General features: G+C 43.6%; 3 protein-coding genes across 7 annotated transcripts in view; 1 reads left to right on the top strand and 2 right to left on the bottom strand.

The window, feature by feature from the left end:
• The first annotated feature begins 1,524 nt into the window (after positions 1-1,524).
• Positions 1,525-6,152, top strand: LOC119556754 (late secretory pathway protein AVL9 homolog). Its single transcript, XM_037869176.1, has 4 exons — positions 1,525-2,843; positions 3,801-4,202; positions 4,266-4,446; positions 4,842-6,152. The coding sequence occupies exons 1-4, from the start codon at positions 1,814-1,816 to the stop codon at positions 5,347-5,349; spliced, it is 2,121 nt and encodes a 706-aa protein (XP_037725104.1). The 5' UTR covers positions 1,525-1,813; the 3' UTR covers positions 5,350-6,152.
• Positions 6,153-6,190: 38 nt separating this feature from the next.
• LOC119556755 (unconventional myosin-XVIIIa-like) lies at positions 6,191-8,725 on the bottom strand. Its single transcript, XM_037869177.1, has 4 exons — positions 8,562-8,725; positions 8,436-8,495; positions 7,988-8,372; positions 6,191-7,887 (listed from the first exon to the last, which is right to left on the bottom strand). Exons 1-4 carry the CDS (start codon positions 8,645-8,647, stop codon positions 6,391-6,393), a joined length of 2,028 nt encoding a protein of 675 aa, XP_037725105.1. The 5' UTR covers positions 8,648-8,725; the 3' UTR covers positions 6,191-6,390.
• Positions 8,726-10,481: 1,756 nt separating this feature from the next.
• Positions 10,482-11,913, bottom strand: part of LOC119558339 (solute carrier family 41 member 2) — a 30,512-nt gene continuing 29,080 nt past the window's right edge. For all 5 annotated transcript variants that reach the window (XM_037871813.1, XM_037871810.1, XM_037871812.1 and 2 more), the window contains one exon: positions 10,482-11,714. In XM_037871813.1, coding sequence (XP_037727741.1) covers positions 11,511-11,714 — 204 coding nt within the window. In that variant the 3' untranslated portion in view covers positions 10,482-11,510. The remainder of the gene's footprint in view (positions 11,715-11,913) is intronic.

An 11,913-nucleotide genomic window follows, 5' to 3' on the forward strand; every position in this document is an offset into this window, starting at 1 on the left:
AAAAAATACTAGAAAGTCAACTCGCGTTCCACCTCCTGAGAAGAGATTTGGTTTGGGAGGCGAGATTTGGGAATATCAAAATGATTTACTTTTTTATCGTGTCTGTTTTAGAAAAAACCGGTGATATATGCTTTATGAGATAATAAATCGTGGTGTCGTACATCTCCGTGGCAATTTTGACAGAGGGGGTTTCTGCTTCAGCGACCAAATTCCGCCTAGTAGCCTTTCCTTCCATTAAAAATATGCTAAACAGATACGGGGAAAGTCGCTACAACTCGCTTCAGCGGAAACTAGGACCTCATTTGCAATACTTCAATTCAGTATTCTTTACAAGTTTAGGTGATTCCTGTACCTGGCTTTTTGGGATATTCTTGAGGCGGAAATACATTTGGACTACAATCGCCGTTATAAGGAAATGATTGTTGTTGACCAACCCAGCAAGCAATTTGAGCGTTTTTACTGATCCATCAGGAATCGGTGATCAAGATTGTTCTGCTGAACGCTTGTGACACATAACGAAGTAAAAAAGGTTAGACATTTTACCTGAAAAACTGAAAGATCAGTAATCAGTTATCATGATGTTCTGCTAAACGCAGCCATTGCTATGCTTTTTTAAAGAAACGACCAACCTCCAGGTTATGTCGTTCTTGGCAAGACCTGGCAACGTTGCACCAAAACAAACATTATTTATCTGAGGATGAAGACATTTGATGGTCCAACCATCTCCCAAAATTGTCCAAAATTTTTGCCAAAAAGAGTATATAGTCAAAGAATCGTATGGGAGGAAAGTGCTTTTATAACACTTGAAAGGGTTCAAAGGTTCTTATTTGTGACAATTCCCTCAGTGTCACTGTTGGTTCACAACAGTACCTATTCAATTTTCGCTACGCTTGCCTGAATGAAACTCTCATTCTCATCCTTGACCCATTTGCTAATAGAAACGAAAAAATCATTGGCCGCTAAAAACATTCCACATGCTAGCGTTGCAATAGTATTTAGTTTTGCATTGAATTGCTGAAATTGAAATTGAATTTGTAAACATTCCACATGCTAGCGTTGTAATAGTATTCAGTTTTGCGTTGAATTGCTGAAAATTAAACAAAAAGTTTTAGCAATTGAGCGAACGACCCTAAATTGAACTTTTTAACAGCTGTGACCAGTTCGCAAATTTTTCGTTCGACGTAAAAACATGTAATATTTTATTCTTTATTATGAGTTTACATATGTGTAAAATTATTATTAAGTAAGTAATGCGTACTGATGATACTTAAATGTTACAAAGTTTCATTGCTTTTTAACTAAATAAATTCAGCAGCTGATAAACATTCATTGATTCAGCAATTCAACCGGTTAGCGAATGGCCTAAGTATAAGATTTGAAGCCATCTTATACTTAGGCTATTCGCTAATTTGTAAATATGAAATTCAAAATTTACCGCCAGAAATCGCATATATGTAGTCGATAATGACCCTGCTCAAATCGAACTTATCGATAACCGGCGAATGCACATCAAATTGGCGTACGCCTGCTGATATCGATACCCAATCACAAAACACAGTAAAATAAAAACAAAATCGCTTAACAACTTTTAAAGAAAGTAAAGTAAAGAAGAAATGCGCAACTGACTGAAGGGAAAAATATAAACATTTAATTGCGAAAAGAGTGCGCTGTGGGCAGAACACCAATTGCGTGGCGTGGTTACACGAGTGCGAGCGAGAGGGCAGATGCGGCAGGGGCCAGTCCAATCTTAATTTTTTGCAACTAAAAATCCTTTCTTGGAGGTCACCGCGTGCTTCGTGGGGCAAGGACAACGATGGCCAGCGAGCCGGAGAACAAGCCGCCCATCCTGCACATCCTGGTGGTGGGCTTCCACCACAAGCTGGGCTGCCAGGTGGAGTTCTCGCATCCGCCCCTCATCTCGGGCTCCACTGGACGCCACGAGTGTCCATCTGGCTGGAAGTACTTGCCCACTCTGGCCCTGCCGGATGGCTCGCACAACTTTGCCGAGGACACGGTGTTCTTCAACCTGCCCAGCTTGTATGAGCCGGCTGCCAGTATCTATGGAGTGTCCTGCTATCGACAAATACGCGTGGAGAAGCTGAAGATCCGGACGGCGGACCTCACACGCAGCACGGTCCAGAAGTCCGTCTGCATCCTGGCCCGCCTGCCCATTTACGGGTACATCGAAGTCAAGCTGGCCCTGATTGCCGATGCCTTTTTCGATCAGGGCGACTTCTCCGGCACTGAACTGCTGGTCAAGGCCTATCAGCAGCTCAACGCCTGCCTCCAGGACGACGAGTCGCGCCGCCCGTTGCGTCACTTCCATGTGGGCCTGTCCCTGCGCGAGATTGTGCTCCACTGGCGCCACAAGACGCTCATGCTCTTCAAGCTCCTGCTGCTGCAGCGACGAGTGGTGTGCTTCGGCTCACCCGTGCGCCAAATGTGCGTTCTGATCCTGGGCATGGCATCGCTGGTGCCGCGGCTGCTGGAGAAGGGCTTTCAGGAGGTGGCCTGTGTGCGCACTTCGCGACCCCTGTCGCCCATGCCGGATTTCACCGACTCCCTGCAGCGGGAGGCTCAGGCGGAGGCCGAGGCGGAACTGGAGGCAGTGGCTTCTGGCGAACCCGTTCCCGAGGAGCAGAAACTCACGCCGGAAAGCGCTACTGCGGCAGAGGGCGAGCCCGACGATTTGGCCCTCGTCTCATCCGCAGCGTCTGTGGGCGAAGAGCAGGCCAGCGGCGATGACACCTCGCCACGCTCCACACCCAACTCACAGTCGCAGGACTCGTCGAACGGAAGGCACAGCTCGCTGACCAGAGAGGCCAGCGTGGACACCCTAGCGTGTGAGTAGCCTTTGATGGATCGATCGATCGGGGATTCCTAAAATCTGAAAGCCAAGTTGGCAAGATATTGGTATAATTTTCATTAAACTCTGAGAACTTTTTAAGGGATAAGCATTCCAAATGAAGCTGCTGCTTTAAAGACATATGTACATATAGTCATTTTGAAAAGAACTATGCAGATCGGTTCGAGCAATCATCGTTGAGAAAACCCTAATTATAATCTACATTTGTATACCCGTCACTCGTAAAGTAAAAGGGTATACTAGACTCGTCGGATAGTAGTAACATGTAGAAGAAAGCGTTCCCGACCCCATAAAGTGTATATATTCTTGATCAGCCGAGTCCGTATGAATGCTGTGATCTCGGAAACTATAAAAGCTGCAATACTGGGATTAGGCATGTAGATTCCCACGCCCACAAACCGCCCAAAACATAGGATCCTACAGTTTTCATGCTAGAAACAAAATGTTATCTGAAATTTTATTTTTATCGTCAATACCTGTCAGTTTGTCACGCCCACTCTAATGCCCCCATAATGCTTAAATCTGTATGCCGCCCATCTCGCTTTGCTGCTTGTACATATATCTCCATCTCCCTTTGGTCTCTTAAGCTGAGTAAAGGGTATCTTATGATCCAGGCACTCGACTATAGCGTTCTTCCTTGTTTTAATGTATGTTTTCTACGTATTCTTTACTAAACAAACCATTATATTAGGTCGCATTAAATGGTACCTGAACTTAATAATAAGTTAAAAGGGATTGTAATTATGTTGTAAATATAATACACTGATTTGGTTATACCTATTAATTATGCTCTTATTTATCATATTAATGACCCATACCCGTAAATGATTACAGTTTACATATACTTAACAATTTGTTAATATAGTTTTAATAAGAAAATGAGCATTAAATTGTTTTAATTATCGATTGACCCTAATTAAACTTATATCCACAGCCAACCTCGCCGCCTTGTGCGCTGTAAATCCGGATGAGTATCGGGCACCGGTCAGCATCTTCGCCAGCGGCAATCTCTGTTTGCCATATCTGTCGCTGCCGTACATGGACTTGCTCAGCGACCCCATGGTGCTCTCCTATGTCATCGGCACCTCCAACGTGCTGTTCCAGCAGAAACGTCAGCTGGCTGACGTCCTGGTGGACATCGAGGCGGCCAATCTGGATGCCCACGATCCGGAACTGAGGCGTCAGCTGGTACTGAGCACAGAGGACCTGCGCTACATGGACTACATCATGAAGCACGTGCAATCGCCCAAGGAGGATGCTGAGGGCAGCGAGTACTGGATCCGGGAGCAGTTTCAGGGCTACATCCTGGCCCTCTTGCGAACTGCGGTGGCACCAGGTGGGTGTGCTTACCCAAAGTTTGCTTAGAATAATAAACCATAGCTGTCGATATTAATTATAGATGCCACGGCCAAGGAAAACGATCATTTTAATGCGCATTTCATGGGCGCCTTCAAGCGCACGCAATGCTTCCAGGAGTGGTACGATGTGAGGCCCGAACCAGAGTTCTTTGATGCCCTGCCCACTGGTCATCCCTTTGCCGGCACCTTGTCCGTTGCGGACATGAAACTAAAACTAGCACAGTAAGTGTCAAGCATTGGATAAGATTATATGTATAAGATATGAAAGGTTATAAGGGAAGGGAGAACTGGGAGAATTAGGGAGCTAAAAATGTAATTGCAGGTGGGCCTCAAAGTCTGACAGGAGTCGAGAAGGGGTTCAATTGATGTGATATTATATGTCAAAGCAAACGCAGCAAGACGGACGAACAGATTTAGGAAGAGTGAGTTTAATATTTTGTTCTCGGGAGTCCACTGATGGATGTAAACCTCTTTTTTGGGCCCGAAAGGGGTACATTGAAAGGTTAAAACTAGCTCAGATGTCGATTTGCCACGTCGGCGCATTATACCAAGAATAATTATAAAGATAACCATAAAGATGATTATTATTATTTACATCCTGTTTTCGCTTCTTCCAGAACCATGCAGAACAGTGAGAGCGGGCGCAAGATCAACCAGGCGGTGAACACGACGAGTCGGGCGGTGGGTGGTGCCATCTCCCAGGCTAAGGGCGCATTCTCCAGCTGGTGGTCGTCCATCACGACGGCACCACCAAATGCAAATGCTGTGCCCACAACCAGCGGCAACGGACAGGAAGGACAGGAAGCAAGCGAAGGTGCTGCAGCCCAAGAGATCTCAGTTACATTCCAGAACCACAAGGACGTCGAGGACCTTGACTTGGCGGGGGTCAGCATCCACCTGGCTGGACAGGAAGAAGCACACGAGTCGCACGAGTCACACAACGCGAGCTGCGAGCAACCGCAGGGCATTGTCGAGATCGGACGCGAGGCGGAGCTGTTGGACAAAACCGTTCAGCCGGAGGAACCCATGATCTCGGCCGCAACACAGGCTGGTCGGCCCGGATGTGGCGGTGATGTGGCTACCTCCGCCGTGGAGCGGAGCAGTGGTGATGTCTTCATCGTCTGAAGACATCAGCACTATCGAGCATTGTATAAAACCGAACTAAGCTAAATGATAATTATTTATTACGCAACACATTGTCTCAGTCTCAACGTTGAATTTACATCTTGTATTCTCCTTTTTGTATACCTACATTCTAGAGTAGGTTGACTTGTGGTACAAAAAACGTGGGATTATACTTTTTGGACAATTTAACCCCATATTCCTTAATGAACATTCATAATCACAAACTGATTTGCTTTAAAAAAATTTTTAATCCAATAATTGAAAGTATGAATATCAAATGTATAGGAGTTCAAATTCAGAAACAAATTGTGTAAAATCGCTAAGAAATTCAGATTTTAAAACATATATTCAAATAGTGGTTAGTCAAGTTGTTAGTTAAATTTCAAGCTGAATTTAAGATCACACTGAATATGGCTTATAATTGTCCTTCTATTCCTTCCCCCTGCATTTTTTGAGCAAGTCGATCCCGCCCTAATCTAAACAAAATTGGCCAAAAGATAATATTATTTAATATTTATATATGTATGCTTACGTTTAAGTTGTCCTTGCCGTCTTCACCCACCACTCAGTGTATATGTATAACCATGTAAAGCTAAACCGTTCCAAGTGCAATTTGTAATCCAAAAAGGCAGCAGAGATCCGTATCGAAAGCATAATTCGTGTGGCAATAAAGAACTTAAGGAATTCTGATATTATGGGACTCGAGGCGAGAATTCCCTCATTGTCCAGGGACCGCTGCGTCCGATTATATTTACCTAATCCAAATGTAATCCAAAATAAATACATTTCATAAAACATTCAAAGATTGTTTATCAGTTTGGTTAAATAAACCCAAATTCGATTTTAACCTTTATGAGCTCAGATATATTTTATTAATACTATCATATTTTAGCAACATAATTGTTTTCTATTAAAAATTCGATGCAGAACAACAGCCACAGCTGACGAAGATACTTTTGTTTCGTAAAGTACACAAATATTTATAAAATAGATAAATCCTTTTCAACGTATTAATGAATAGAAAAGATTAGGACTAGTGGATCAGCGTCTTTTGATGGCGAGTAGCACTGGCTCAAAGGAGGGCAGCTGAGTGGAATACACCATCTGCTCGGCCTCTTTCAGTTTGGCCTTGCTCGCGGTGAGCTTTAAGTCCAGAGCTTGCAGCTCTTTCTCTGCTGCGGCAAGCTTCAGCTCGCATTTGTCAAGGTGCGCGTTGCGGGCTTTGTGGTCTTCCTCCTGATACAACTCGGCGCCGGCGAGTAGGTTTTCATTTTTCTGATCGCTGGCCTGGAGCCTCTCCTGGGCCTCGTGCTGCCGCTTCTCCAGTTCCTCCAGACGGGTGATCTGATCCAACTGATCCTCTATTAGCTGCTGACGGAACTGCACCATTGTATCGCACTTGATGCGATAGCCCGCCTCCATTTTGGTCAGGCGATGTTTTTGTGCTTGTAGGTGAGACTCCAAGGCGGCAACTTTCGCTTCCAATCCGATGGAGTCGCACTTTATCTTGTCCGCCTGCTGATCCAGCATCTGACGCCGATCGAAATTCTGTTGACGCTGCTGCTGGAGAAGATTACGCAGCACCTCCAGGCTCTGAACCCGTATGGAGATATCCTCCTGCTTGGGACTTAGCGGCAGCGTAAGGTCCAACTGCTGATCAACGCCGTCCTTCATTAGGCAGCATATAACCGAGTCCACGCCAAGGTAGCGGGCATGCGTGTTAAAGGCCTCAACGCAGTCCAACTGCTTTTGCTTAGCCCGCGACAGCATGACCTGCTGGTGCAGCTCCAGGTCGGACATCTGCTTCACCTGGCGCTCATAGGCCTTGGAGTAGTTTTCGATATCGTTGCTCCCTATTTGCAGCGCATTCAGTTGTTGAGCAGAGTACTTCTGGCTGTTAACCGCCTGCTCCAGGCGCTGCTCGTACTTAATTTGCTGGCGGAGATTAGCCTGCTTTTCATCGGCCTGGGCGGACAGCTGGTCAAAGTGGTTCAGCTGCTGGTTCAGCTCCTCCTGACTGTCAGCCAGCTGTTGCGCGAGCTGCTCCTTCTCCTTGTAAAGATGCTCTAGTTTATCCAGCTTATTGCCATCGCTGGGTTGCTGAAGCTTATCGTTGAGTTGCTGCAGCTTGACTCTAAGATCCTCGATCACTTGGTCCAGCGCTTGGTGGTCCGGCAAATCGCATTTCTTACTAATCACTTGATCTCTGGTTTCCGCTTGCAGTTTGGCCTCCTCCTCGGTGAGCTCCTGATCCCACAGGACAATGCAGCTGCTGGCCTCGACGAAAAGCAGAGCGTTGACCTCCTCATCCAGCTGGATGGCCTGCACCTGGGTGATGGAGATACCGGCCGTTGATTCGCAGTGCATGCTGTTCAGATACGAGCTGGGCTGCTCCGTTGTCTCCATGAACGGAAACTCTTCTTCCGGTTCATCAGTGGAGGGCATTGGCGGCGCAAAGTCCATGAGAAAGTCCAGCAGGACAATCACGTGGCCAAAGGAGTGCTGCGTGGTCGGCGACACAAGCCAAGATTTGTTAACCTGACAGTTACATTTTGGTTATAAACGAAAATTTGCCAGTTTAGGATCATTTCACGGTTCAGAAATTCAGAAGAAGATATTAACTCTAGTCTCTTTTCACCTGATAAGGATATTGGAGCTTCTGCATGGCACTGGTGATGTCCTCGACATGGTTCTGGCCCACTGTCAAGCGATTACGCCAGATGTGGTGGAACAGAAAGTTAAGGATGGCCACGAACTGCTTGATGGTCATGTGCCGTAGCCCGCCAGGCCGACTAAAGAGGTCCGAGGTGAATCCTGTGGGCGCCTCGCTGTCCTGAACGGCATGTAGGTACTCCAGTATCTGATGCGACCGCTCCGCTACCCACTTCTTATCGGTGTGCAGGGGAACAGCTCGTTCCGCTGTGGAGGGCACAAGTCGGTGGCCTCGTTTGGGCGTCACACCCATTTGACCCGTCCGATCCCGCTCCAAGTTCAACGGCTGCAGCAGACGCGTCGCCGAGGGTCTGCAAAGGATTAGGACGCGGCATTATTGTGTGTATGTGGGGTTATCACACTGGCATACCCACCTTCGGGAGATCGCCTGCGTGGACAACGGAGTATGCATGGCTGTGCTGCGCTTACTCGCCCTGGAAAAAGGATAATCGTGATGTGATATTAGTCCAACTTATCTGATGGGACTCTGGGCAACTCACCTGGTCTGCCGCCTTTCGGCGGTGCATCGCTCTTCCAGCACATCGCCTCGGAACTCGCTGGTTCGCCGTGGCATTAGATGCGACATCCTGGACAAATAAAGTAGAACCCACGTAAATGAAATAAAAAATTGAATATTAATCCCGCGTCGATCACTTCAAAACGGGCGTTGATTGCGGTAATTATCGATAAGTCGATGGCTTGTGTTTTATCGTCTCCTACGGAGCGTTCACACTGTTCATATAGAAAACCGCTGTAGCAGAAACAGCTGATCGCTCTAAAAAAAATAGGAAACCGATGAAGAATAGAACATGAAATTAAGTACAGCCGAAAATAAAATGAATTACCACGCTAAACTTAATACAATTTCGATACAAAAGTAAGTGCAATGTTTTCGGCGACAAATAATTGCTACATTGGTGTTGCCAAATTGGTCAGAATAGGTACAATTTTATATTGAGCAGAAATGCTTTGTCTGTTCGATAAACGGATGGTCGTTCTCAAGTGATCATTTTTTAGCTGAATAAATATAGTGAAATACTGAACACAGAACTTCTTTTTTAATGGAAAAATATCATAAAAATGGGAGCAATAGGATAGGATCGACCAAGACTCCACTGTTATCCACCTCTACTTATATTCCGTGTTGTCATTCTCGATTCTAAAATTGACATCCCTGCCCCATTTTAGATTATTCTTGAAGCATAGTTGAGAATACGTTAAAGTTGTCTTTCTAGGATCATGGAAAATACAAAGGAGCTCCGCACCAGTTCAAAGTGTTGAAGATTCGTAGAATTATCTTTATCTTTATCTTTAGTTATGACGAAGGAGAACCGCACTAGTTGGAAGTGTTTTATGAAATATTTGGGCTTTCACCGCCTCCTCTTTTTGAGGATGACGAAGGACCACCGCACTTGTTGGAAATGTTTTATGAAAGATGCACACTTGTATGGTGGGCTCATGACTGGCTTATTTTGAAGGAACCTGTTGCAAAGTTCCCTTTCACAACCATTGGTATAACAAAGGAGCTTCCTCCTAAAAAGGACAACATGCTGCAGAGGAGGAGAGTTCCGTGTCAAAGTGCTTGCCACGAAACTCTCGACGAGGTCTTGATTATCGACCGAAATTATCAACTATCAATAAATCGCATAAGATGAATATCATTAACAACGGACGGATTCCCCCTTTTTATACTCCTTGTAGAGGCCGAAGTCGTCTTTTGAAGATTTTATCTCAAAATGCTGAATGTGGCTGGATTTTTTTAAAATTAAATTTTAAGACCTATTGTTTTGTAATTTTCTTTGAGAGATATATATTGTAAAAACCCTTGTAAAATCATTATTGCCAAAGCGCATTATTGCCATTGGCCGCGATTAGCAGAACAACATGATACCTGATCACTGATGGAATTCATACGATAGTTCTGCTGAACGCACATGATTGCTAATCAGGATGCAAAAATGCTTGTATCATGATCAGTAAAAAAGGAGCGTAAAAATAGTACGTAGTACGTACCTCAGTTAACCAAATTATTATTTAAAAACCATGAAGTGAGTTAAATTCTTTACAACTATTTAGTATTGATTGCTTTGACCTGGAATTACAATTTTATTTTCTTAGTTTTGATTCTTTAAATTAACAAATCAAATCATTCTAATTTTTGAATACATTGATATAAGTTATAGTCCAAAATTGAATTAAGAAATTGGCACAGATTTATTAATTATCAGGTAAGTTTATAAGTCCTGTCTCAAACAATCAGATTAAATTTTGACTGACTTCTGGAAAATACCCGTTTAATGTAATATTTTGTTTTAATGTTTTTATTGCCGACTAAATATTTCCAGCAAAATATGAAGGGGCTTTAAGAAACTAATCCAGAATTTCACGTTGCCCATTACTTTTCATTTAATAAAAACGAATTTCTCATTATGAACGCTTTTGTTTGCTTTCGTTTATTCCAACATATTTATTTAATTGGTATTATTGTTTCAAGTATTACACAATATTGATGCCTTTTCTCTTACTTTTTCAATTAATTTATAATTATTATTATTGTTATAACTAAATATCGATCACATTTCCTTTCAGAACGTCTTTCATTCTCAACGTTTTATTCCCTGTTCACTTTTTGTTGCAGAACTTATAAACTCTTGCATACACTTCCCATCGTCCTAACTAATTTGCAATAATCGTTATACGCACGTTATTGCTTTACTTTTTCATCGCTCGGGGCTGCGGGAAAATGGAAAAGGGACAATGAGAAAAGTAATATTTAAAAAAAAAACACAAAATCGAAAGCAAGACTTGCAAAAATCAAATCTGCGCTAATACTACATAATTGGTTGATAAGTGTAAATTAAGGATTTAAGTATGTTCTATTTACGACTATGTTTGCAATTATTATTTGGCTGTTTTAGGTAAACCAGAGTGAAACTATTAAGAACCGAACTGGGAGGAAATAATTTGCGTTGTGTAAATGTTCTTTCTGTTATTTATCGTCTTCTTGTTCTCCCTATACAATGTATATATTTCTTTAAATGTGTATAATATTGTCCTAAAAGCCTTAAAAAATATGACGCGGCAGACCTGCAAATCTACATATGCCTATGCATAGCATACTCGCACATAATTTCTCGGTAGAGCAAAAGGAACACAAGCTAAAGCCATGTGAAAAAGGACACAGTGTAAAATGATATCAGCTCTCTTAATATCTTCCGCCTCGAACATTCGACATTCATGCATCATTAGAAGTTAGTTCGTGTTATATTGGTTTCCGTTTCCATTTGGTGTTGGGAGGTTTTTGGGGGGCTGGGGCTGTGGCTATTCGTACAATATCTATGTTTTCTATATATTTGATTTAGGTACATAACAGTTCTTTATATTGTGTGGTGTGTGGCTGCCTTGTTTATCGTTCTACGTTATTCCGTATTCCTATTTCGTTCGCTACTCTAGTTCGGTGCGTTGAGTGTCTGCATCCCGGATCCGTACTGCATGCCCACCGACATGGTGAAGAGCCACGCCACCGCCAGCAGACTGCTGCCCAGCAGATCGCCCAGGGCCGTCAGGTAGGGTATGGCCGAGTTATCCGGGTCGATCTTCCACTTCCACATCGCGTGCACAATAATGTGGGCAATATACAGCAGCAGCATCACCTGAAACGATCGCATCACATTAGCAATTGTGTTTTGGGTAATAATTTTAATTACATAATGTTTTTAATGTTGTGTTATCGGATATAGAAGATCTCGTAGTTTTTAATAGATTTTATAAGCACTAGAAGTCCGAATTTCCGCATACGAAATGCAATTGATATTACTTTAACATGCCATAAAGAAACATGCCATATACAAT

This window comes from Drosophila subpulchrella, chromosome X, assembly GCF_014743375.2.
Source record: "Drosophila subpulchrella strain 33 F10 #4 breed RU33 chromosome X, RU_Dsub_v1.1 Primary Assembly, whole genome shotgun sequence".
NCBI lineage: Eukaryota > Metazoa > Arthropoda > Insecta > Diptera > Drosophilidae > Drosophila > Drosophila subpulchrella.

Coding starts and splice junctions, on each gene's coding strand:
- LOC119556754 (XM_037869176.1), top strand. CDS start 1,814: ATGGCCAGCGAGCCGGAGAACAAGCCGCCCATCCTGCACATCCTGGTG. Junction 2,844..3,800: donor CAGCGTGGACACCCTAGCGT/GTGAGTAGCCTT, acceptor TTATATCCACAG/CCAACCTCGCCGCCTTGTGC. Junction 4,203..4,265: donor GCGAACTGCGGTGGCACCAG/GTGGGTGTGCTT, acceptor TATTAATTATAG/ATGCCACGGCCAAGGAAAAC.
- LOC119556755 (XM_037869177.1), bottom strand. CDS start 8,647: ATGTCGCATCTAATGCCACGGCGAACCAGCGAGTTCCGAGGCGATGTG. Junction 8,496..8,561: donor GCCGAAAGGCGGCAGACCAG/GTGAGTTGCCCA, acceptor TCCTTTTTCCAG/GGCGAGTAAGCGCAGCACAG. Junction 8,373..8,435: donor ACGCAGGCGATCTCCCGAAG/GTGGGTATGCCA, acceptor AATCCTTTGCAG/ACCCTCGGCGACGCGTCTGC.